General features: G+C 45.7%; 2 protein-coding genes across 4 annotated transcripts; one reads left to right on the forward strand and one right to left on the reverse strand.

The window, feature by feature from the left end:
• Nucleotides 1-71: 71 nt before the first annotated feature.
• On the forward strand, nucleotides 72-6680 carry LOC135243627 (lipopolysaccharide-induced tumor necrosis factor-alpha factor homolog). Its single transcript, XM_064315585.1, has 5 exons — nucleotides 72-2654; nucleotides 3233-3352; nucleotides 4141-4236; nucleotides 4648-4795; nucleotides 5546-6680. The coding sequence occupies exons 1-5, from the start codon at nucleotides 2492-2494 to the stop codon at nucleotides 5652-5654; spliced, it is 636 nt and encodes a 211-aa protein (XP_064171655.1). The 5' UTR covers nucleotides 72-2491; the 3' UTR covers nucleotides 5655-6680.
• Nucleotides 6681-8509: 1829 nt separating this feature from the next.
• Nucleotides 8510-21972, reverse strand: mrtfbb (myocardin related transcription factor Bb). 3 transcript variants are annotated; one of them, XM_064315584.1, is made up of 14 exons: nucleotides 21292-21972; nucleotides 18459-18524; nucleotides 16575-16630; nucleotides 16352-16421; nucleotides 15999-16160; nucleotides 15353-15498; nucleotides 14968-15087; nucleotides 14264-14523; nucleotides 13313-13478; nucleotides 12453-13013; nucleotides 11876-12034; nucleotides 11512-11601; nucleotides 11186-11246; nucleotides 8510-10888 (listed from the first exon to the last, which is right to left on the reverse strand). In XM_064315584.1, exons 1-14 carry the CDS (start codon nucleotides 21344-21346, stop codon nucleotides 10431-10433), a joined length of 2430 nt encoding a protein of 809 aa, XP_064171654.1. In that variant the 5' UTR covers nucleotides 21347-21972; the 3' UTR covers nucleotides 8510-10430. The 3 variants fall into 3 exon arrangements, with proteins under 3 accessions (XP_064171654.1, XP_064171653.1, XP_064171652.1); XM_064315583.1 differs by having other exon boundaries at nucleotides 14968-15108; nucleotides 16352-16418; nucleotides 21292-21969; XM_064315582.1 differs by having other exon boundaries at nucleotides 14968-15108; nucleotides 21292-21969.
• Nucleotides 21973-23093: the final 1121 nt, after the last annotated feature.

The raw sequence follows: 23093 nt of genomic DNA on the forward strand, positions 1-23093 counted from the left end.
GCACAGAGGAACGTGCCAGCGTCCTGCGGTGGCAGACTAATAGTCCTCTGTCTGTCTCTGACTCTCCCTCAGTCACTAACTGCAGCGAGGTGAGTTCACTTCTGTTCCTTCGCAGGTGCCTGAATGGGAAGAGTGTGTGTGTGTGTACAGTAGCAGTATGAGAGCTTGCAGTCCTGACGCGAGCTTCTGCAGAGAGGAGCTCAAGCTCAGGTCCTTTGCTGAATGAATTTCTTGTATTCTGTCATGATGTTTTTAACATTTGTGTGTCCTGTGTCTGTCGTCTCTTAGAGGCGTAGACCATAGGCGGCTGATTTCTGTTAAAGTTTGTGTAAAGCAAAACTTACAGTTTATAGTGTATGTCAAATACAGACTGTGGATAACCAGTGTCAGTTCAGTGTTGTATATGAAGCAGAAATGGAGCAGGTTTGTAATGAATCACTAAAACCGACCGTAGATAACTGATTTCAGTTCAGTGATGTGTTAAGCAGAGGCAGTAGAGGTTTATAGTGTACCTCTAGAACAGACTGTAGATAAACAATCTCTGATTAGTTTTGTTTTAATATTTTTTGATGGTTTTATAGGATACATAGATTCATTTACTGTTGCTTATGAAAAAATCCATCCAATTGTTGTAAAAACAAAGGTTCAGAGGAAGTAGTATAAGGAAATTAAAATAGCTGCACCTTCTCCGATGACAACTTGGGCATTCTGCTGAAGTGAATATATATATATATATATATATATATATATATATATTATGTTTTTTTTTTATTTTTTTTTATTTAAAATTATTTGTTTGTATGTGTGTGTGTGCATATATGTATGTAGTGAGCACCATAATGTTTGAGTCGGACATATTGTAATATTGATTTGGCTCTGTACCAATTCACATGTGGACGAAGTGCTCATTCTCAGCTTTAATTAAACATTTATACATTTTGGTTTCACCATGTAGAAATTACAGCACTTTATATAAATAGTCCCCCCATTTCAGGGTGTCATAATATTTGGGACAGATGGCATCACTGTTGTTTCTGATTAGTCGGGTGCGTTCAATTGCTTCTTTAGTGCAGGTATAAGAGTTTTTATTTTAGTTTTCTAATTTTTATTTGAGCTTGTTGATTGCCTTTGGAGTCTGTTATTGACGTTTGTCAACATGAGGACAACAGTTGTGCCAATGAAAGTCAAGGAAGCCATTTTTTTCTGGCCTGGAAAGGGAGTTTTGGGACTGTGGAAGACCACTGTAGTGTATGGCCAAATAATACTTTCAATTGTGAAGAACAGATCAAGAACATTCTCCAGGATGTAGGCATAGTTGTGCCAAAGACTACCATAAAGAGAAGAATACACCAGCATATCTAGAGGGTTCACCATAAAATGCAAACCACTGATAAGCCTCAACAAACGAACGGGCAGATTAGAAAAGTACTTTTCAAAAACTGAGCCCTGGAACAAAGTTTTATGGACAGATGAGATGAGTATGTACCTGTACCAAAGTGATAGAAAGAGAAAGAAAATAACTGCCTATGATTCAGAGCAATGCAAGTAGTGCAATGGCTTGTACATGTGTGGTTGCTACTGGAACAGGCTCAGTTCTCTTTATTGATGATGTGACCATTGACGGCAGCAGCAAGACGAATTCTGAAGAGTATGAGTACATAAACATTGTGTCTGCTCAGATCCAGTCAAATACCTTGAAACTCACTGGATGGTGCTTCAACTTTCAGCAGCAACTGAACATGCATGTCAATTGCTGAAGACAAGACCGAAGGCAAAAATTTGGTAAAACAAACTGGAACTGAAGATGGCTACAGTACAGGCCTGGCAGAGCATCACCACGGAAGATACATCTGGTGATGTCTTGCAGATGGGTTGCGGACTTGAGTTTGCTGCCAAGTAATAAATATGACAAATTTATTTAAGATTACATTGATTTTCCAAATTACTTATGGTCCCCTAAAATGGAGGGACTACATATAAAAATGGCTGTTTTTTATACATGGATCTAAATGCCCTCAAATTAGAATTTTTTTAATTAATATTCCTTGTTTTATTTCAAATCCTATGCGGTGGTGTTGTGCTGCTCATCTGCATTGAAAAGAGTTAGTTGAGGTGGTTCGAGTATCTGATAAGGACTCCTGTTGGGCGCCTCCCTTTGGAGGTGTTGTGGGCATGGCCCCCGGGGAGGAAAACCAGAGGCAGACCTGGGACATGCTGGAGGGATTGGCCTGGGATGAGTTAGCGGAAGTCGCTAGGCAGAGGGACGTCTAGGCTGTTCTGCTTGCCCTGCTGCCACTGCGACCCTGATTCAGACTAAGCAGTTAGAAAATGGATGGACGGATAGATGGATTATGTTGGAGTACAGAGCCAAAACAACAAAAAAAAATTGTATCGCTGTCCTAATACTTACAGAACACACTACCCACACACATAGACATATCGGTGAATTGGGGGAGGCGCCTGTTCTCCTGTTTTGCCTATAGTTCCCAGGATGCCGAGCAGCTCTGAGACGCAGGAGCATGAGAGGATGCAGGTGGAAATGGACAAGCTGGCCCTGCAGAAGCAGCAGCTGAGAGACAGGCAGGCCATGCTGAGCATGCTGGAGGAGTTCGGGAAGCAGAGCGGCCACATGCAGCAGCACATGCTGGAGTCCGGTATGCACCATACCCAGTCACAGTCGCACCCGAGTCACTTACCCACTCACACCACACCTAGGCCTGCTACATTAACTTCAGCTTCACTCTTTCTTGTTAAAATATCTTTTCTCTCCAAGAGTAATGCGCTATTAATCTGTTTTACAAATGCACAAAAACCTCACTGGTGTGGTGTGTTATACTATAGTGTGTTACTCTACAGTTTGATACAGTATAGTGGGGTTTGTTGTAATGTGGTATTGGAGGTGATCCTTAACACTGGTCTCGGTGAGCCACAGATTCTGGTTTTTTTGGTTTTGCCATAAAATCAGCAATCGATTCATATCCAAGAAACCAGGACCAGAATTGAGGACCACAGTGGTATAGTGTGAGAAGGTATGTGTCATGGTATGGTGTCATGTAGAGCGGTGGGGTATTGTGGAGTATTGTGTGGAAAAAATGTGGTGTGGTGTAGTGTGCTGTGGCACAGTGTAGTGTGGTGTAGTGTGCTGTGGCACAGTGTAGTGTGGTGTAGTGTAGTGTAGCATGGTGAGGTTGTCTGGTCATGTGCTGGTTTATACTGCGCCCATTACCCGCAGAGGAAGCTAAGAGGTCTCTGGAGATTAAAGCAATCAAGAAGCAGCTGGCGATACTCAATGCGAAGGAGGTGGCATTACAGGAGCAGATGGACAAGATCCTTTACCACAAGAGCCAACCAGGTAAATATCCCGCCCCGCCCCCATTTGTGTATTTTTTTTTTTTCACTCTCTATTTCCTGGTTTTGTTCTAAACATTTTTTGTTCCCAAATCAAATAATGAATCCTAAAAAGGAAAAATCCCAAATTAATTGTTTTGTCACACCATGTGAAGAAGTGCAAATTTGGTCATTTGTAAGTTGCTTTAATAATATTTTTGTGTTCCTCCTTGTTAATTTTTCAGATTAATAATTGCTTTTCATTTATTGTTCAGTCCTTGTTTTTTGTTCCTTTGTCCCATGTTTTATATATATATATATTTTTTTTTGTTTCTCTTCCCTGATGTTTATTCATTTTTTTTATTCTTCATTTTTCATTCTTCCTTGTTTGTCATTTGTCTTTCTTTTTTTTTCAAGTATCAAATCCCAAGAATTGAATCCTGATTGAAATCCAGAAAAATTAATCCCAAGAATCTCCCACTTCAAGTTCCGAATCTAAAATCTAATTGAGTCCCTTGGGTCATAAGTAAAATACCACTATATCCAAATCAAAAAAATGCTTTAATTCCTCCTTGTTTATTTTTTTTCTTTGTTCTTTTACATTCCTTGTTTTTATTTCTCATTCCTTATTGTTCTTTACTGTGACATCACTGACAATTGTTGCTCATAAGGGCATGTGATCACTTGCATAAAAGACAGAAATCACAATGCCTGCAATGCCTGGTCACCTTTAAGACGTATTGATCGGACATTTAGTTTGGTGCGGCCATACCCCAAAATTGTTGCCATTCTCTCTGCCTCTCTGCCCTGTAGATGTCCTGGATACTGCCAGCATCATCTCTCAGGGTGGTGTGTTCGTCCTCCCCCCCATTACCAAGCCTGGTATAGTACCTCCACCGTCCAAGCCAGGTGAGTCAGTGCCCCCGGTAGCTCAAACCCAGGTCCACGGGAATGCTGAAGCATTTAAACACCACTGCATCCCCATCAACACACACATCACACTCTGCACACACTAATTGGCAACTGCAGTAGGGTGGAATAATGGTTAAGGAACTGGGCTTGCAACACACAGAGAGGCAACGCTGTTGTACTCTTGACTTGAAAGTACTTAACCTGCCTCTGAATTGTGTGTAAAATCACTCTGGATTAATCTGCTAAATGTATGTAAATGAGAACTGACTAATCTTCTGCAGCTTTTAAAAAAAAGATCTTTCCCACACTGTGAGGATGTGTCACAGAGATAGGTCAGTTAGGTTTCCTGCAGTCCACTGCGATGTTGCTGTGTTTTGGGTGACTTCCTGCTGAGGCTTGTTGGCGTAGCTCCGCAGGTGATCCTGGATGCTCAGGACCTGCCCACCACCCCGTCGCTCATGAAGTGCCCGGCCTGCCGTGAGTTAATCATCACAGAAACGGTCTTCAGGGTGGGGGGCACCACCTGGCTGGTGTGCGTCATGTGCTCCATGCTTGGGTATGTCACCAGTAAGCTGCCGGACTTGCAGATCTCTGCAGCTGTCTTTGCTTTGTTTGTGTCATTTTTATTTTTATATAATAGGCCCACAGCTTACAGTCTAAGAGAACATGGGTACTGTAAATAGGTTTTTGTTCTGTGGAACGTGAACTTCTGATCCGGACAAAACCTGCAATTCCCCGGGGGTGATTCATGTACAAACTGCATTCAGTGTCAACTGTGTATAATTTATTTACATGAGAATAGAACTTGAATGCATGGACATAAAAGACGACACCCTCCTCCCAAAAACTAAGCAATCAAACGGTCCCTCCTCCTGTGCACACCAACACACTCACCCCATCTTGAAGAACGCTCAGTTTGTATTATTAATCTGTATCATATTTGGATTTTATAATGCATCCTCTGATGTACAGTTTGCTAATAACGTGTCTGTTATACATGTTGTGTCGTAATGTTTGTTGAATTGGTAATGGCGTTGAATGTACGCGGTCCTCTTTATTGTGGCAGGAAAGCAAATTTAATGTTTTCAACATGATTAATGAAATTAACACGGCAGGCTATGAATGAACCTTCCTTGTCTTTGGGTCCCTCTCTGTGAAAACAGAGAGGTATTATGACTGTGGTTATTATAATGATGATGATTATGACAGGTGCGTTATGATCATGACATCTCGTCCTCCGTAGAGGTGTGTTATGATTGGTGTTATTATGATGCTGATGATCATGATCTCGTCCTCATCCATACAGGTGTGTGGGCGGCTGTTGCCTCATCCCTTTCTGCGCAAAATGCTTCAAAGACGTGGAGCACAAGTGCCCCAAATGCCGGACCAGGATCCACACCGTCAGCAAGCTGTGAGCTGGCTTGCAGACTTACCCCCCCTCCAGGGGCATTGTGGGAAATCTGTCTCTGACAGAAGGGGTTTCTGCCGATGGCGCGGAACAGAAAACGGTCGGAAGAGACAGAGAGGAATAGGATGAGGAAGAGGAGGATGGCGATCCAGCGGCGTGTGTCCCCTGAACTGTGGGAGGGTTACTGATGCCCATTTACCGATGTCCATTCTGAACCGCGGCCTTCCTCTGGCCCGTTTATTTCACAGCTGGGGTGTGCCAAACTCTTACACAGCTGAGCACAGCTTTTGCACAGCTGCACGTGTGCTCAGGTGTGCCAGTTAAAGAGCAGTCGGGAAGTTAAAACAGAAAACCTGTGAAACGCTGACTTCAAAAATATGGCACTGTGACACCTTTCAGCCAGTCTTTAGGTGGCTTTATTCTCTCTCACATATATGGATCACATGGCACATTTAGCAACTGTGGCTAGCCCTTCTCACATTTACCTGCACCTGTACTCTGCTAGCCTAGTACAAATGTTTACTTGTGTGTTTTGAAGTAATCTTCTGGTTTTTTTTAAACACAGATCCCAAGATAGACAGGGTAGACAACTGTGTTTTTCTTTTTCTTTCATCTGTCATTTATTACAAATGGCAAGTTCAGTGTACATTCTAGGATATAGTTGTTATCTGGGTAAAAGGGCCAGTTGATACATAAAAACATACATAACAGCTTCACAAATGCTATAAACATTAGCATGTACCCAAACAGAAACGGAGAGAAGGTGTTGTGTGCACAAGTCGGAAGGTTTAAATTTAAAATGGATGTCCATGCATTGCTTTTTAAACGTGTATTTCCAATATCCAGTCGGACTTCATTTGTTAATCTGTTCACTGGCAAGCCAGAGTGCGTGGTTGTAGAACAGTCGTAATTTTGCATTTTACAGTAACTGGAATCACGGATGCAAAATACGCAGTTGTAAAACAGGCTTTTCTGACATGTTGTTTTGTTTGTGTAAACAGACCATAAATGTGTACAAATAAAACTTTGTGAATATAAGACAATCTCAGCTCACGTTGAATCTCACCAGGTGTAACAGGAATATTGTTGGGGCTTTTGGAATCATTAATTAAAAACTGATACAAACTGAAACCAGTCAGCTTGCACACACAGTCAGGAAGTAACGGTGTGAAATTGTTGTTGTGCTCGTAGCCACACTGTTGTCTGTTCTGGACTGTGGGCAGGGACACTGAGGAGAACACACTCATCCAGGGCGTGTATCAGGGATTACAGGCACACACAAACAGTACTGCACACAGTCCATTTCACTGACATAAAAAGGTCAATGTATATTCCAAACTGTCTGACTTATTAGGCAACGTGCAAAAAGAGCACATAAATGCCCACCATTTATTTTTAAAAAGCACTATTTATTATGAGAGGCATCAATTGTAAAGCGCTTTGGATAAAAGCGCTATATAAATACAGTCCATTTACCATTTATTATTAATAAGCATTATGCAAGTTTGGACCGTAAACATGCCCACAATGTGCAAAAATGTATTACAAACCATCAATGAACTAAATGCCATTTTCATTGGCAAGGGTACAGAACATTAATAAAGTCATCCGCTTATCCGTTCCCAGCACTTCCATGAGTACAAATTTCCGCACATGTCACAAGATATGCAATGTAATATACGTATCCCCTTTCGCTTTTTTCCATTTCCAGTCAAATCAGCCACTCAAAGCCATTTCAATGTTAGACAATAATATGCAGGAAGCATATTTAACAGAAAATTACAGAACAGCCTCCACCACTACATGTATTTTTGTGTACCCTGCTACCACTTCAAGTCTCCATCCTTCCAAACAAGTTACAGCTGTGTCCGCCCAACAAAAATTGTTCCCAAAAGAGTCAGTGACGTTGTGTTAGAACCCTTTGCCTTCAAAAGTTACTAACGTTCAAACAAACAACTACCCAAACACATCTTACCTGCCTTGCATATTTTTTTGTCACGTGAACATGGTGGAGGATCAGTGCAAGTTTGGGGTTGTGTAACAACATCTGGAGTTGGTGATTTGGTTTTGATCGAAGGCGTCATGAACACTGGTAAATACAACCAAATCTTAACATATCACGCAATACCCACTGGGACAATGTTCGGATGGGAGCAAATTAATTTTACAGCCAAATAATGACCCCAAGCACACTGCTAATAAGATCAAGCTGATGGTGATCTCAGAACAATGCCCCCCCCCCGCCCCAGATTCCCCAGTCCAGACCTCAACATAATTTAATGCATTTGGGATTACTTGGATCAAGAAAAGCGTAAAATGCAACCAACTTCTAAGACTGAACTTTTGAGGTGTTTACAAGAAGCATGAAAAAATATCCCTGCAGATTTCTTTGAAAAACCAAAAGCAAGTCTCCTGAGAAGAATGGAGGCTGTAACAAAGGTAAAGGCTGGGCACTAAATGCTAAAAGATTTGATATTGTATACAGTCGTAGAGGTTTTTGTGTAATTTTGTGTTAAATATATATTTGCTGCATTATTTTCTGACACTGAAAAATAGATAACTTGCACTTAATGGTGATTTTCACTGGAAAGAAAGTAAAAGAAAGGATGACGGCCTGACTTTTTGCATGGTACTGTCTATCGCCAGATGTGTTACCTGTTAAATGCACACGCAGGTAACCACAGCAACCGAGGACATCATACCTGCGTGTGTGACAGCCCTGCGTTTACTGCAGTGTGGGAATGAGTCGGGCCCATGCAAATCTGTACAATTTCAACAGGAGTATGAAAGGACAGCACTGTCTGCTCTGCATCAGACCAACAGCCCCCTCAGCCAGTTTCTATGGAACAGCACAATAAAACATGCATTTCAATGCCTTTTATTTACATATTAACTCACAGTTCACCCCATACATAGTGCTTCTCATGGTTAACAGCTTTCAGTTATGAAAGCAATGTTTTCATAACTTTGTAATGTTAAATTACCTTGTTGTTATGTTTTTATTTTTAAGAAAAGTAATATTTTTTCGCCAGCAGTAGCCAATGATAAACAGGTTCTTATTATGCCATATCTTATTATGCTGCATCTTTATGAAAGCTAACATAGAAAAAAAATGCTCTTAAGAGATCTCACTTTTAGCCTGTTTGATTATTAGTGAGCAAAAGAAATCAGAAAAGTTCCCCAGTCAAGCAATGCAATCAGCAGATGGATTAATGTCTGCTGCTATTGAAAGCATCATTTTGGAAAAAATCACATACGATGTAAAATTTGCACTGCAAATTTTTTTTTGTTGTTGTTGTTGGCTTCTGAGAAATTGCTGCTCCGTGAGATTTTTATATTTTTGCTGAATTTGCCAGGGGTAAAAAAAAAAAACTGCTTGAGAAGCACTGGATTAAGCCATTGCAAAATGATCCATATAGGGACACGAGGACAGTCTTCAGCTGTCATTTGTGAGCTCTTCAATAATCGTATTTAAAATGCCGGATAAATTAAATGATTGCACTAATGCAGGGGTGTCCAATCTTATCCGTAAAGGGTGCAAGATTTTTTGGTTTTAGCCCCACTCTAAGACCCCTGATTCTACTTGATTGCAGACCATGATTAGTTAATTAGTTGAATCAGGTGTCGTAGTCCTGGGCTAAAACAAAACCCGGTACCCACACCGGCCAGATAAGACTGGACACCCCTGAGCTAATGCAGTCATTTAGAACAGATGTTGGAGCGAAATCCAGTAACGGATCTAGGTCCTCCAGGGATGGGGTTCCACACCCCTTCTTCCACCGTATTGAGTATGCAGGCTGAGCAGCGCAGAAAGACCAGGCTCCAGTGCTGCTGAGGAGTGTGTGCTGAGCTTGAGCTGGGCAGCCACCTGAGTCTGACACTGGGTTTGTTTAAGGCCAGATTGAGAGTACTGTGTAATGCAAATCTCTGACCCAACAGCACCCTCTATAGGTACACATAGTTATTTACAGGTACACACACACAGACAGACACACATGCATGCATACACACATGCACAGATACATTATTATCTTTTCCCTCCCCAGCCCCAATCCAGCAAAATTCTTCACCTTTAGCGCTACTACAACTCTACACAGAATATGCTTGTCATAAAAAAATGTCTAAAGTTATGTACAGTTTTGTTTTTATAAAAAAAGAAAGATAAAGTACAGGTGTGGTCAGACAGCGCCATGCAGAACTGTGGCAGATGAAAGGTGGTGTATCCGGTCCAGCTGTTCCTGGGGTATCCTGTGGGAGTTATCCTGGGGCAGTAGGATGTTGGAGCTGCTTTCAGGTGACAGGCACAACCCAAAACCACACCCCTTTCCTGTCCTGCTCACACTCAGCGCATGACCCGAGCATAGCGGTCCAGCACTCTGTCCGCCCACCACCTTCCCACTCTTCACACCTTCTCTACCCCAAAAATGAGCAGAAAGATCCAATTCTTTCACAGAAAAAAAAACAGTTTCTTTATAAGTTTGATCATGGCAAACATACCTGAAGCTTTTTCTGGAAAGCCTGCAGTGTAACCGCAACCCGGTTTTGGGTGGCCAGGTTTGGACGGGTACAGTGGAATAGTAAGATAGGTGTCCAATGGAAGCAGGTTACTGTTGGTTTGGAAGCTAGTCTGGCGATGATCAGGAATGAAATATGGGGCATTCCCTCTGGTGGAGTTCAGACCGGAGGGAAGTCTCGCTGCCATGGAGGTATATATGTGCTGGACAGGGCCTCCCACAAACTCCACTCTGCAGAACTTACTGGTTTCCAGATTTACCAGAAACCCTCAGTCCCAGTGGAGATGGAAGCCATGTCCATCCAGCAGGTCAGAGGAGAGGATGCCCAGTGGGCTATCAGGACCTAGCACCTCCCCGGGCCCAGCTGCCGTGGGGAGTTCCAGCCAGTCCATGTCCTCCCCGCCGTCCTGCAGCTCAAATGCAGGGCAGAGGGGCAGGGCATCCTCCATGGGGGAGTCCAGCAGCGGGCAGTGCAGCGTCTGTGGCCCCGCCCCCTCCGCCACGCCTGCCAGCGTGTCCTCCAGAAACGCCTCCAGCTGCCGGTCGGACGCCAGGGTGACCGGGATGGGAATGGGGTCAGGGGTCAGAGCAGGGTCAAGGGTCGGGGTAGGAGGGGCCACTTGTACCTGTGGAGGGGGCCGGGACAGGGCCGAGCTGATGGGCAGGGTGCTGATGCTGGCTGTAACTGGGGTAGAGGGCAGACTCTGCCTCACTGTGGGGGAGATCTCTGTTCCAGAAAATGAATTTGAGGGATTACTGCAGGAGCCAATAATCTACATTCTCAGCACACACAGCATTAAAGGTCACATGTGTTAATAATTATAGTGCCTATGTCAGGGGGTTGAATCTTCTGTCTGATTACTCGCCAGCTAAAGTGGTGAGTTAATTAATTAGCAATATAAATGGATGCAGCCCCCTCTAACATACACCAACACACACACACACACTCCAACTCCCCCATTCATGCATGCACACACCACATCTCTCCCCTGCACATACACATGTGCATTCACACACTGCTCACCTCCGCTCTCAATCAATACGTCAAACAGATCATCCATTGGATGGCTGGTTACCATCGGAACCTGGAGTGAAAACAGAGAGGAACTGTTTGGAACTGCTAAGGTAATCTAAGAAGATTTAACCAGAATCCTGAAGTGGGCAGTATATTAATAACATTATTATTATTATTATTATTATTATTACTAATTATTAGTACTAATAAAGGTTTAGAGTAGCTTGACTGGCTAGTTAAAAAAAAGCACACACATTTTCCTGTGAAGTCTGCTTGTGACAGTGTCACAGTAAAAAGAACTACACCAATAAAATTGAACAGTGTGCCTATGTTACCTGTGCCTGCAGGCTGCGGGTCTGTTTGACAGCCTCCTCATAGCGGGGCGGGTCCTTAGCCTTGGGGGTGTGGTCACTGGAGCTGGGCGACTGGAGGATGAGGGTTGGTTGGGAGGTGGAAAAGGACACGCATCACGCTACTGTAAAGCATCACTTCTAATATACTATGTGAACAGGTATCTAAACCAATAGAATATAATGTACACATGCAGATCACATAGGTAAGTAAAATAACAGGCAAGCATAACAGATCTAACATACAATGGTTCAGAGAGCTGTTGATGCATGGAACAGATTGGCAGGTCATTCTCCTGCTCCTATGATGTAAATTTAAGGGCTAGTCAAGATGGTGATTTTGGGGTACCCTGTATGTGGGTCCATTGGGAAGTGCGTGGGTCAGTGATGCACTGGAAAGGGGCCCCCTCGCTTGGCTGCTGTTCAGGAAACTCTGGGTTTCTTTGGCCTCTGCCTGGCTACGGCTGAGACCGTGCCAAGAACCGGAGGTGGTGCATGCTGGGAAGACCTGAGAAAGTGGATGAAAGGGATGAGAGTGGGGCAAGGGGTAACAGTCAGTGCTATGGGAACTGTTTTTTTTGGGGGGGGGGGAGGGGGCAGGGGTGTGATTCACTATCTGTTTCTTGCAGTCAGAATTTAAATATTGATGAAAGGAGGAATAAAAGGAGGAACACTCGCAAGTTAAAATACAAGTAATTTTGAAATAACAGCAAGAGGATAATTGATTAAATAAAGAACACTATCTCTATCAAAGCATCAAGGAAATGAAAATGCAAAGGCTGAAACAGGAGCAGGCACTTGACCATGTGGTCTGGGGGTGGTTTATTTTAATTGGTTTAAATGATTGTACTCTCTGCTACTCTGTTCTTGTTCAATTTCCCCAGTCTTGCTTAGGCATATATATAATATATGTATGCCTATGGTACCTGCTGGCTGGTGTTGTTGCTAAGCAGCAGTAGGGCAGTGGAAGAGACAGGCAGGAGGATGTGGTTGTCAGGCGGGGCCTTTGGAGGGCCTGGCTGAGGGTTTGAGAGAGGCTCCTCCTGTTTTACCACCAGGGGTAGAGTGGGAGCTGAGCGGTTTGGGGACCCTGCCCTGTGCTCCGCCCCCTCTGCGGGGCCTGACCCGGCCCCCCGCTGGCCCCGCCTCTCCACCCCCTCCAGCTGCTTCCTCAGCTCCTCCACCCTGCGCCTCTCCTGCTGCAGCCTCCTCGTCAGCTCCTCGATCTGCCGCTCCTTCTCCCTGAGCCGCTCGTCCCTGAGCCTCTCGTCCTGCCCCCCTGGGGCGGGGCGGTCCCCGTCCTCACAGCCGGGGCCCGAGAGCTCAGAGGGGGCGGGGGAGACGGAGGGCGGGGGCGTGGGGCTCGTGCTCCCCGGAGACCCCGCCCCCGGGCCGTCCTGGAATGGCCGCAGTCTCTCGATCAGCTCGGCCTTGGTGCCCGAGACGGGGAGCCTCCTCAGCTTCAGCTCCTGCCTCAATCTGGCAACCTGGAGGCAGGGAGTGGGGAAACCCATTGAAAGGCTTTGGTTGGCCGAACCCAAGCGTGTATAAATAGGCTTTTTTGAAAGGCTCACTGGCTTCGGTACAGTCGGTTAAAAATTTCCAAAAAAGAAAAGTTATTTGTAATAAATTGACACATTATAGTTATTATCATTTCCGTCTTGTGTTTTATTGCATTATCACCTTCATACTGAACAGTGTGCCCATAGCCTATTAAGTCCTCCCCTCCAGTACCCCATGGTCAATGTGTGTTCAGCATGTGCTCAGTGTGTGTTCAGGGCATCACCTTCATTTCGTTGAGCTTGACAGGTAGGGCAGTATTGCTGCTGATTAGGTCATTATTTGCCCGTGTGGTGGCAGAACTATGATGGGGCACCACAGTAGGGGTGGGTAGGCTTTCATTACCCCTCACTGCCTCACTGACACTCTCATTCTGCCCTCCTGCCACTGACCTGTAGGGGGAGAGGCAGACATCAGTGAAGTGGGGAAGCGGTGACAGGGAGATTTTGTCGTGTTTTATTTCACAGAGAACAGCCACTGCACTGCTGAGCCTGGAGCAAGGCTGGCCCGATTGAGTAGTCCTGAGTAGTACTGATTTCTGTGAGGGTGTACATTAGTGGAACCAGGCTGAGTACTGGGGTGTACTGTTATTCTGGGGTGTACGTTAGCAAAACCAGACTACAGGGGGTCTACTTTATGTGCAGGATTTCGGTGTGGGGGGGGAGGTGTATGTTGGCGAAATCAGGCTGAGTACATTACATTACAGGCATTTAGCAGACGCTCTTATCCAGAGCGACTTACACTACTTTTTTTACATAGCATTTTACATTACATCCATTTATACAGCTGGATATATACTGAAGCAATGCAGGTTAAGTACCTTGCTCAAGGGTACAACGGCAGTGTCCTACCCGGGAATCGAACCTGCGACCTTTCGGTTACAAGTCTAGTTCCTTACCCACTGTGCTACACTCCGTCCAGCCACTGAGTACTGGGGGTCTACTGTATGTGATGTGATGGGTTTATGTAGAGGCATACGTTAGCAGAGTTAGGCTGAGTACTGGTGATCTACTGTAAGTGCTGTATTTCTGTGGAGGTGTATGTTAGCAGAAACAGGCTGAATACTGGAGATCTACTGTAAGTGCTGTATTTCTGTGGAGGTGTATGTTAGCAGAAACAGGCTGAATACTGGAGATCTACTGTATGTGCAGGATTGCAGTGGAGGGGAGGGGCATACGTTAGCGGCGCCGGCGGGACAGCCTGGTAGCTGCAGTGCTGCTGCGGTTGCCGCTGCTGGCCGAGGATCTGGAGCTGCAGAAAGAGCTGCTGCTGCTGCTGCAGGAGGGGGCCGTAGGACGAGCCCACGCTCAGCTTGCCGGACCCGGGCCTCTGGTCCGGCGGCACGTACTGGTGGTACTTCAGCTTCCTCACCTTCGGCCGGCCATCTTGGGCCTTCTTCCCCCGGCCGCTGTCAGTCACTAGCTTGGGCAGGCTGTGCTGGAGTGAGAAAGATTAATGGCCAATGTCCAAACCTCCTGGAGAAGCTCAACTGACAAACGTTGCGCACGCCACACTAATTGAATTGTTCTAGTTCTACTAAGTAAACTAGTTGCATTGTGCTACCTGAGCTAAGAGCTAAATGAACAAGCTGCACTAAATAAGCTAGCTGAGCTAGCCTAGCTAGCTGTACTAACAAAAGCTTACTGAGCTAAAATATAGGTAATGCAACAAATGGCTTCCTTCAAGCTATTCAACAAATGACCAAATTCTCAATGAATTGTCCATACTGACAAATTTCACAGTAGAGAGGCATATTAATGTTTTATATTGAACAGCAGGCTTTTTATTTTACTCTTTTAATAAGAAGCATATGAACATATTCAGTTTCCTGCACTGAGTGTTCTCCCCACTGTGTGTTAGCGCTGTGAACGCTTGGTTTACCTTCACCAGGGTGGTGCCCTCCTTGGCAGGACTGACTGGGCTGATTGGCTGTGAGGCAGCCCCTGGGTGGTGGACTGGCTGCTCTTTGATGGAGAGAACCTTGAGGAAGTCTGCAGGGGCCTGTGAGGTGGGTGGGCAGGACTGTGATGAGAGTGAGTGAGTGAGTGAGTGAGTGAGTAACGACATTTAATGGCACAACAGAGGCAATCAGTCCTGAACATCAGATAGAGGAAAGACAGCTAGAAGGAAAAAATGTTTTAAGTCTGCATGCAAACTGCCTAAACACACCTTTTGCTGATTGCAAAAACAGATATTATTATTATTCTTATAATTATTATTAATATCATAGTCATCATCATCATCTAGACAGAGGGATGAGCCATACCTGCAGGGCCGGGTTGGGGACATCAGTCGGTTTGGGTTCCTCTGGGGGTGGCCTCTGATTGGCCAGTTGCTCGTGGGAAAGTGCATCACCACTGTCCTCATCAAAGGAGTACACATCCCGTGCCTCTGTGCGGCCTGCCTCCCCAACTGCAGGGCCAACATGAGAGATTTTTAACCAATGATCACTCAGAATACAGCAAATGAACCAAGCGATCGTCACTTAGAATACAGCTTATTAACCAATGATCACTCAGAACAATGAGCATTCACAATATAGGTTGTTACAAATAATCCCTCTGAATGTGTCTTAAGCTATGATCCCTCTGAAAAAAGCTTACTAACAGTCATGAATCAGAATGGCAGAGAGGCCAGAGCTTGGCCTTGCAGGAGGTCAGTATGAATCATAGGTTCCCAGCCCTGTTCCTGGAGATAGACTGTCCGGTAGGTTTTCATTTCAACCGTAATTTGGCACACCTGATTCTGCTAATTCGCAGCTTAATGAGATCTCTAGCTGTTGAATGAGATGTGCTTAGTTAAGGTTGGAGTGAAAACCTACAGGACAGCAGTACAGTATATCCAGGAACAGGGTTGGGAACCACAGGTATAAATTAAGGGATGCAGTTGGCTAACCAGCAGGGCTCTCTTACCACTGAGGGCCTCCTTGCCGGTGGAATCTACGGGCAGGATGTTCTTCTCCACCAGCTCCAGGGGCCCGGGGCGCTGCGTCAGCTTCTTACTCAACCTGTCGGCCAGCTTCACCCTCTTCAGCTTCAGCTGCGCGGCCTGGAGAGAGGCTTCCGCCTGGGTTTCTGCCGTACAGCCAGAAAGAGGTCAGGTTTCCACCAAGGGGGGACTACTTATAAAAAGTATTGTGATTTCTACATGGTGAAGCCAAAATGTATAAAAATACCCTTAAATTCAATCTGAGAATGCCAGGTGACATGGGGCTCAGATCTCTGAGAGTGCTCTGCAGCAGTGCTGATGCAGTATGGTACTGTACCTTGCAGGATGTGCATACGGACCCGCTCTGGCCACCGCCTGATCTTGTGCTTCAGGAAGTTTTCTGTCTGCTGACGAGACGGCAAAAGAGAGAAACTGAGTCCATGAAGCGCATGCTGTAACATCACATCTGTTAAAATGAATGTGTGTGTGCGTGCGTGCGTGTGTGGGTATGTGTGTGTGTGTGTGTGTGTGTGTGTGTGTGTGTGAGTACATGGTCTTACCCTCTCTCTCTCTAGGCTACGGATTTGTTTGTGGAAGGCTGCCGAAGTCTTCAGGGCTGTAGGGGAATGGGGGGGGGGGGTTACAGACACTCACTCATTAATCAGAGAGTTGGGTCTGATGAATCTCTGGTGACGACCGCTCTTTAAGCTGAGACAATGAACACATGACACTTCACCAGTCACACGCAGTGAGCGATACAGGAAAAGTATGCAATAGATGCACATGAATGTACATTAGAGTCAGGTAACAGACTAACAGACTCCACCTGGTATGGGCAGTGCATGCATCATAGTTATAGTGTGGCCGGCTCCAGAGAATTATGTTAAGTTTACTGAAAGAGGCAGCCTTGGCATGCTAAAAATTGTCTAAAGCCAATGAAGCAAAATGAAAAACAATCCTAAATTCGTAGTTCTTTCAGAAATTAATGCTCATTTTCTTTTACAACTTTGGGGAACGCTTGCACAATCAGTGATCTGGGTAGCTTTTGTTTGGGTTTTGAGTTGAGTGCCAGACCTTTGCAGGGTAACGGTCACGTTCGGCCTGTGCGGGGTTGAGTCACGCTTGGCTGTCACAATGATTGGTGGAACTTGGCTCGACTCGGCTTGATTTCTCACTTAAAAGACTCAAACCGAAAACAGGAACGGGGGGAAAAAGCCCCCCTCTGCGTTATGACCGAGTGAGACGGACTCCACACGGTGAAGGAATGGTTCAGCAGGACGTGGTTGTTATCGCGTTCGTGCGTGATGCGAGACAGAGGGGGATATGGAGCCATTGTTTAGCTGGCTCTCGCTAGACATCTTTAACTGAGTCACCCCATTACTGTATCATTGAGGGTTTAGTAATCAGCCCACAACTGACACAATCAGTGCGGGGTTATCTATGCACAACCAGGGATGACCAAGTAGTTATATTGAGGTCAGCTTTGGGGCGGGATTCCCACAAGTCCCATGGGACTCACAGTAATTTGTGCGGTAGTGGGAAATGTTTAGCCTACTGCAGGGGGGAGTGGGCAGTTAGTAAAAAAAGCTGTGGGTCCCAGCTTCCAAAAATAACCTCAAGCATGGAAATTGCGCTGAAGCATGGTGAGTAGCCTACACAGTCACCAAAAATCCAACAGGGAAGTCCGACATTTTGAAATACTTCTCTATTGTTGTTGATGATCCTGGAAAGGAACTTCCTTTTGTTTGCAATAACACATGTTCAAAAGTGCTAAGGCACTGTGGCCATAAATTGGTCATATCGGAAATCAGACGCCGCACATGAACTATGAACTATTATGAAGGGTCAAGTTAAACTGTTTCAAATGACCAGCCATTTGCCAGTTTGTGCAAGTTCATCCAAGTAATTTCTGCAGAACCTGATTCATCAGCTATGCTCCTACATAATTCTAAACCAGTGCTCCTCAACCCTGGTCCTGGAGAGCCACAGGGTCTGCTGGTTTTTGTAGTTATTCAGCACTTATTTGACCAATTTACGTAGTTGAATACACATTCAACTCCTCACTTCATCTGGTTTCTCGGGGTTGAATTTGTCACTGATTTTAAAATAAAAACAACACACCCAAGGGTTCCCAGGGTTGGGGACCCCAACAGACCCTGTGACTCTCCAAGACCAAGGTTGGGGACCCCAGCAGACTCTGTGACTCTCCAAGACCAAGGTTGGGGACTCCAGCAGACCCTGTGACTCTCCAAGACCAGGGTTGGGGACCCCAGCAGACCCTGTGACTCTCCAAGATCAGGGTTGGGGACCCCAGCAGACCCTGTGACTCTCCAAGACCAGGGTTGGGGTCGTTCAGGGTGAATGAAATGTTCAAGGCAGCATGCAAGTGTGTGTTTTGAAATGGTGACAGAGAGGGTTGGAACTGTGGTGGTGATAATACTCACATGGCATGATGCCCTGTCGGGTCAGCTGCTCACGGGTACACCTTTGCTGAAGACGCACATGGAGAGCTGGCGGGGAGTCGGAGTGAGAGAGAGATCAGAAGAGAAGCAGAGGGAACAGTGCTGACTCTGTCTCCCTCCCAGCTGACTCTCACAAGCTCTCATAGCAGGATGTAGCCTGACAAATCCTGGGAAACTAAGCCAGGCAGGCCACGCCCACCAATAAAGCCCCACCCCCAGTCTCCCACCAGCACACTTCCTGTCTGAATGTGACAATTCAAGGTCTCTGGCAGAATGATTACCCGAACCCTTAATCACACTATGTGGTGGAGGGGTCAAACTCAGGGACAGTGTTTATTTAGCTGTGCCAAGCATTTCCCCAATCAGCCCTGTAAGTGGTTCTGGCTCGGTATGTGATTGTTGTTACTGTAAATCCAACAACAACAACAAAAAAGACTTCCTTTAAAGCTGAACTTCCTTTGAGCTTTCAAATAATTCGATATTTCCACACAATCTCTGCTCCATTCTGAGTTTGTTAGCTGTGATGTCATTAGTGATGTCATTAAAGACCAGGCAGCTGAGCTCAACCCCGTCTGCATTTGGCCAAAACTGAACAATTTAACAAAATGGGGGGCACCCACAAAGAAAGGAGCAATAATGGGCCTCTCCTTTCAACTTTTGTCTACCGTTTCAATTACACTTATAACCTAAAAAATGATGTCATAATGTTTATGAATATGAATAGCAATAACTACTGTTTGTACGTGGTCACACCGTTTTCTGCCTTTAAAACACACCTGTCAATCAATTATTTCAAGTAGTTTGATGTGTTCATGACTTCCAAGCCAATTAAAGAAAGCACTTCATGAAAAAATGTACTTTCTCACTAAACAGGCCAAAAAGCTTTATAAGAATCAAGCTCTTGTTTCGCTCTCTGCGTAACTGTGAAATCAAGCTATTTTTTAACATTCCTAGTTATTGCCATAGCTTCACTGTGTTTGGATGACCGAGCGCCAAGTACCCGTATGTCCCGGGGAAGAGTTAAATAAAATAACTTTGCACTGGCAGGCACACCCAGGTGCTGTGACTGGGCTCTGTGTCAGAATAAACCTGCAATTTAAGCACTAAGCATGTAACTCTGGCCTTGGAAAGCATGTGTCTCTGTAGCAGCTTGCTGTGTTTTCTGGCTCTTAATAAAACACTTGAAGGTGACAGAGTGAGGTTAGGGGTGGAGACATGAGAAGGTGACAGGGTGAGGGTAGGGGTGGAGACATGAGAAGGTGACAGGGTGAGGGTGGGGGTGGAGACAATAGAAAGAGACAGAGTGAGGTTCGGGGCTGTAACAATCTGCAGACATTAGTAAAATGTTAGAAGGTGATGGAGGAGCTGCTGGTGATGACGCAGGCTACGTGATTAATGAGGCTAGCTCACGGATAGTCTGATTCTTGGATTAAGGAGAGCCCCACAGCCACATTACACGGGCTTGTCTCAACTTCCAGAGGATCTACGAGCTATCGCCCACTCAACCAGCACACTGACTCACTCCCAGAACATAAACTACAGCTGTGTGAACAGGGGTCGGGGTGCATGAGTGTGTGTGTGTGTCTGTGTGTGCTCGTGTACAGAAAGAGAGTGAGAGGCAGAGAGAGTGTATGCATGTGGTACCGGAGGGGCAGCGTGTTCAGTTGGCAGGTTCAGAACACCGCGTCCTGTTCTGCCCAGCCCAGTTTCCTGCTGTGACCTGCTGCATACCTCCACACCCATACATACACACACACTTACACACACACACACACACACGTACACACACACCATCAGCCAAAACAGCAGAGAGCTGGCAATGGCACATTTAGCCTGTGAGTGGCACAGAGTGCAACAGAAGGCTCTGCTCACAGACAGTGTAAATGATGAACTCTCTCCACAGCCAACAGTGAATCTCTATGGATCGACCCTCACTTTGCGCATGTCCTCAGCAGACTCCTCATCCTGGGTCACACACACATCTACTACACATCACTCACGGGTACAGAGGGATATTTACTAGCACAGTAGAATCACAACTACACATTCTGTCAGCCAATAAGAGACCAGTGAACTAACTGAAATTATCATGGAAGATGTCCAAGGTAGATGGGAATGTGCCTGCAGGGCATTGTGGGGAATGTGTGAAGATGAGCAGGGTGTGCAGAAAGGTTCAATAGGAGCCCAGTAATGAAGGTGTCTGCTGCAGCATTTCTCATTGGTACAGGAGGATGAGGGAACATTGAACGCAAGTACACCTTCTTAGTGTGGATACCCCCCCCCCCCAACACACACACACACACACACACACCCACGCGCACACACACACACACACACACACACAAAACCATGGGGATTCCAGCTGGCAAGCCTCTTTTTGTAAATAGGTGCAAGAGCTTTGACAATCAAGAGGAATGGAACAGCCTGTCCACATTCCCCACTGCCTCTCCACTCTGGGCCAAGGCCCTGACGTCACAGCCCAGAGCAAGAGGATGCATGTTCAGAGAGACTGAGAGAGGCGGACGGACTATGGACACATGCAGAGAGACTGAGAGAGGGAGAGAGAGAGAGAATAGAGATGTACAATGAGACTGAGTAAAGGAATAGATACGGACAGTATCTAGAGACTGACAGAGGGACAAAGGAAGAGAGAGAAAGAGATGGGGCAATGAACACAGAGATAAAAGAGGAAACCATGGAGGGATAGAGAGACAGGAGGGCTGAAAGATTAATAGGACCGTAAGAACACACACAGACATGAGTATGAGGAGAAGTGAGAGACAGAGCTCTAGAGTGAGGCGAGAGAGGCGAGCACCTGATCTGAATCGGCTCCTGCAGGTGCTGGGGGTCTCCACATCCACACAGGCCATGGCAGGACAGCAGCACTGTCAGAAAGGGTGCCCTTTACAGTCCTTCAGAGGGGGTGCCTTCTGGAGTCCATTAGTATGGTCGCCTTTTAGAGTTCATCAGAAGGTATGTCCTATAGAATCCATTAGGGTCAACTACAGGGGGTGCCTTCAGAGTCCTTTAGATGGAGGCGCCTTCCACAGTCTCTTAGAGTCTCCGAACAGGTCTGTGAAAGTCTATCAGAACAAGCACTGGTTAGAGTGAGATTGAAGCAGATTGTGTTAAGAGTCCATTAGAGGCAGATTCTGTTAAAAGTCCAGTAGAGGCAGATACTGTTAAGACTCCAGTAGAGGCAGATTCTGTTAAGACTCCAGTAGAGGCAGATTCTGTTAAAACTCCAGTAGAGGCAGGTACTGTTAAGACTCCAGTAGAGGCAGGTACTGTTAAGGGTCCATTAGGGCAGGTTCTGTTAAGAGTCCATTAGAGGCAGCATCCATTGGAGGAGGTCGGCGTGAGAGTCGGTTGGTGCAGGAGGCAGCATCGCAGTGGCTGTGGGTTGCTGTCCCAGGGTTTCTCTGCCCACTCTGGGAGAAGCAGAGCTGGGAGGAACTACTCACTGCCTGGGACACTTCTCACCACTCACAGTGGTCCCTCCCTCTCTCCCTCTGTTTCTGTCACTCCCTCCCTTTCCTGCCCCCTCTCTCTCCTTCCCTGAAGGAAGAGTGTGCCTCTGTGTTTCTCACTGTAGTGTGAGAGTCAGTGGAGAGACAGGTAAAGGCAGTCCATGTCCTCGTGGCACTCATCGAGTTCATTACCCAAATGGCCAAGAGCAGGAGCCAATCACAGAGCTAGACCCTACAGCCCACTATAGCATATATGTGTGCATAAATCTGACTGTGCCTATTGTGTGTGTGTGTGTGTGTGTGTGTGTGTGTGCAGGAAGGTGGCTCTCGAGATACAGTACAGATGTGGTTTGTTCACAAATTCCTGTCTGTCCTATAAATCTGACAGTGACCGATAACCGGGTGTTATGTTAACAGGGTGTTATGCACAGGTCCCCCTGCCCCACAGAATTCAGACTCCACTAATGGAATTAGTGCAGGCGGTACAAAATATACAGCTTCACAAACTGCCCAGATTGTAGCTGAGCAATTTGCCATGTCATCACCATGTTTCTGCATCACCATTTCAGAAAAAAACAAATGGACCAGGTGAGCACTAAAGGAAACGCCAGCAGTATATTATATCATCGCCATTTCAGCAGCTTTCAGTTACTTTGTTCCTGTGCACTATGAGGTTTTCCGCCAACCATGCAAAGAGCTTTTCATTTGTGTTTTTCAGCAGGAATTTCAACAGCTAAGGTGGTTTCCTGTATGTGAGATTGGGCACTGGGGACCATGGTTTTCAGCTGGCAAAAACAAGGGTCTGATTTAGAGTTTTGTCACTGAAAGTGACACGTGGAAGTGTGGTGTAGCAGTTCAGGAACTGTGTTTGAAACTCAGAAGTTGTGAGGTCAAATCCCTTGAGCAAAGTTTTCTGCCTGAATTGCTTCAGTAAAATATCCCTCAGAAGAGAAGAGCTATGTGAATTACTCTGGTTAAGGGCTTTGGCTAAGAAAATACATGATGTGATGTAACCGTTTTTTTGTCCAAGATGAAGAAAGGCGGGCCAACGACTGATATATGAACAGTGAAGGACTGGGTCATAAGAGGATCTAATATTGGAGAGCAGCAAGGACCAAATTAACTCAGCCGCTGAGAGGTCTGCAGA

The sequence above is a fragment of the Anguilla rostrata genome, chromosome 17, assembly GCF_018555375.3.
Source record: "Anguilla rostrata isolate EN2019 chromosome 17, ASM1855537v3, whole genome shotgun sequence".
Lineage (NCBI taxonomy): Eukaryota > Metazoa > Chordata > Actinopteri > Anguilliformes > Anguillidae > Anguilla > Anguilla rostrata.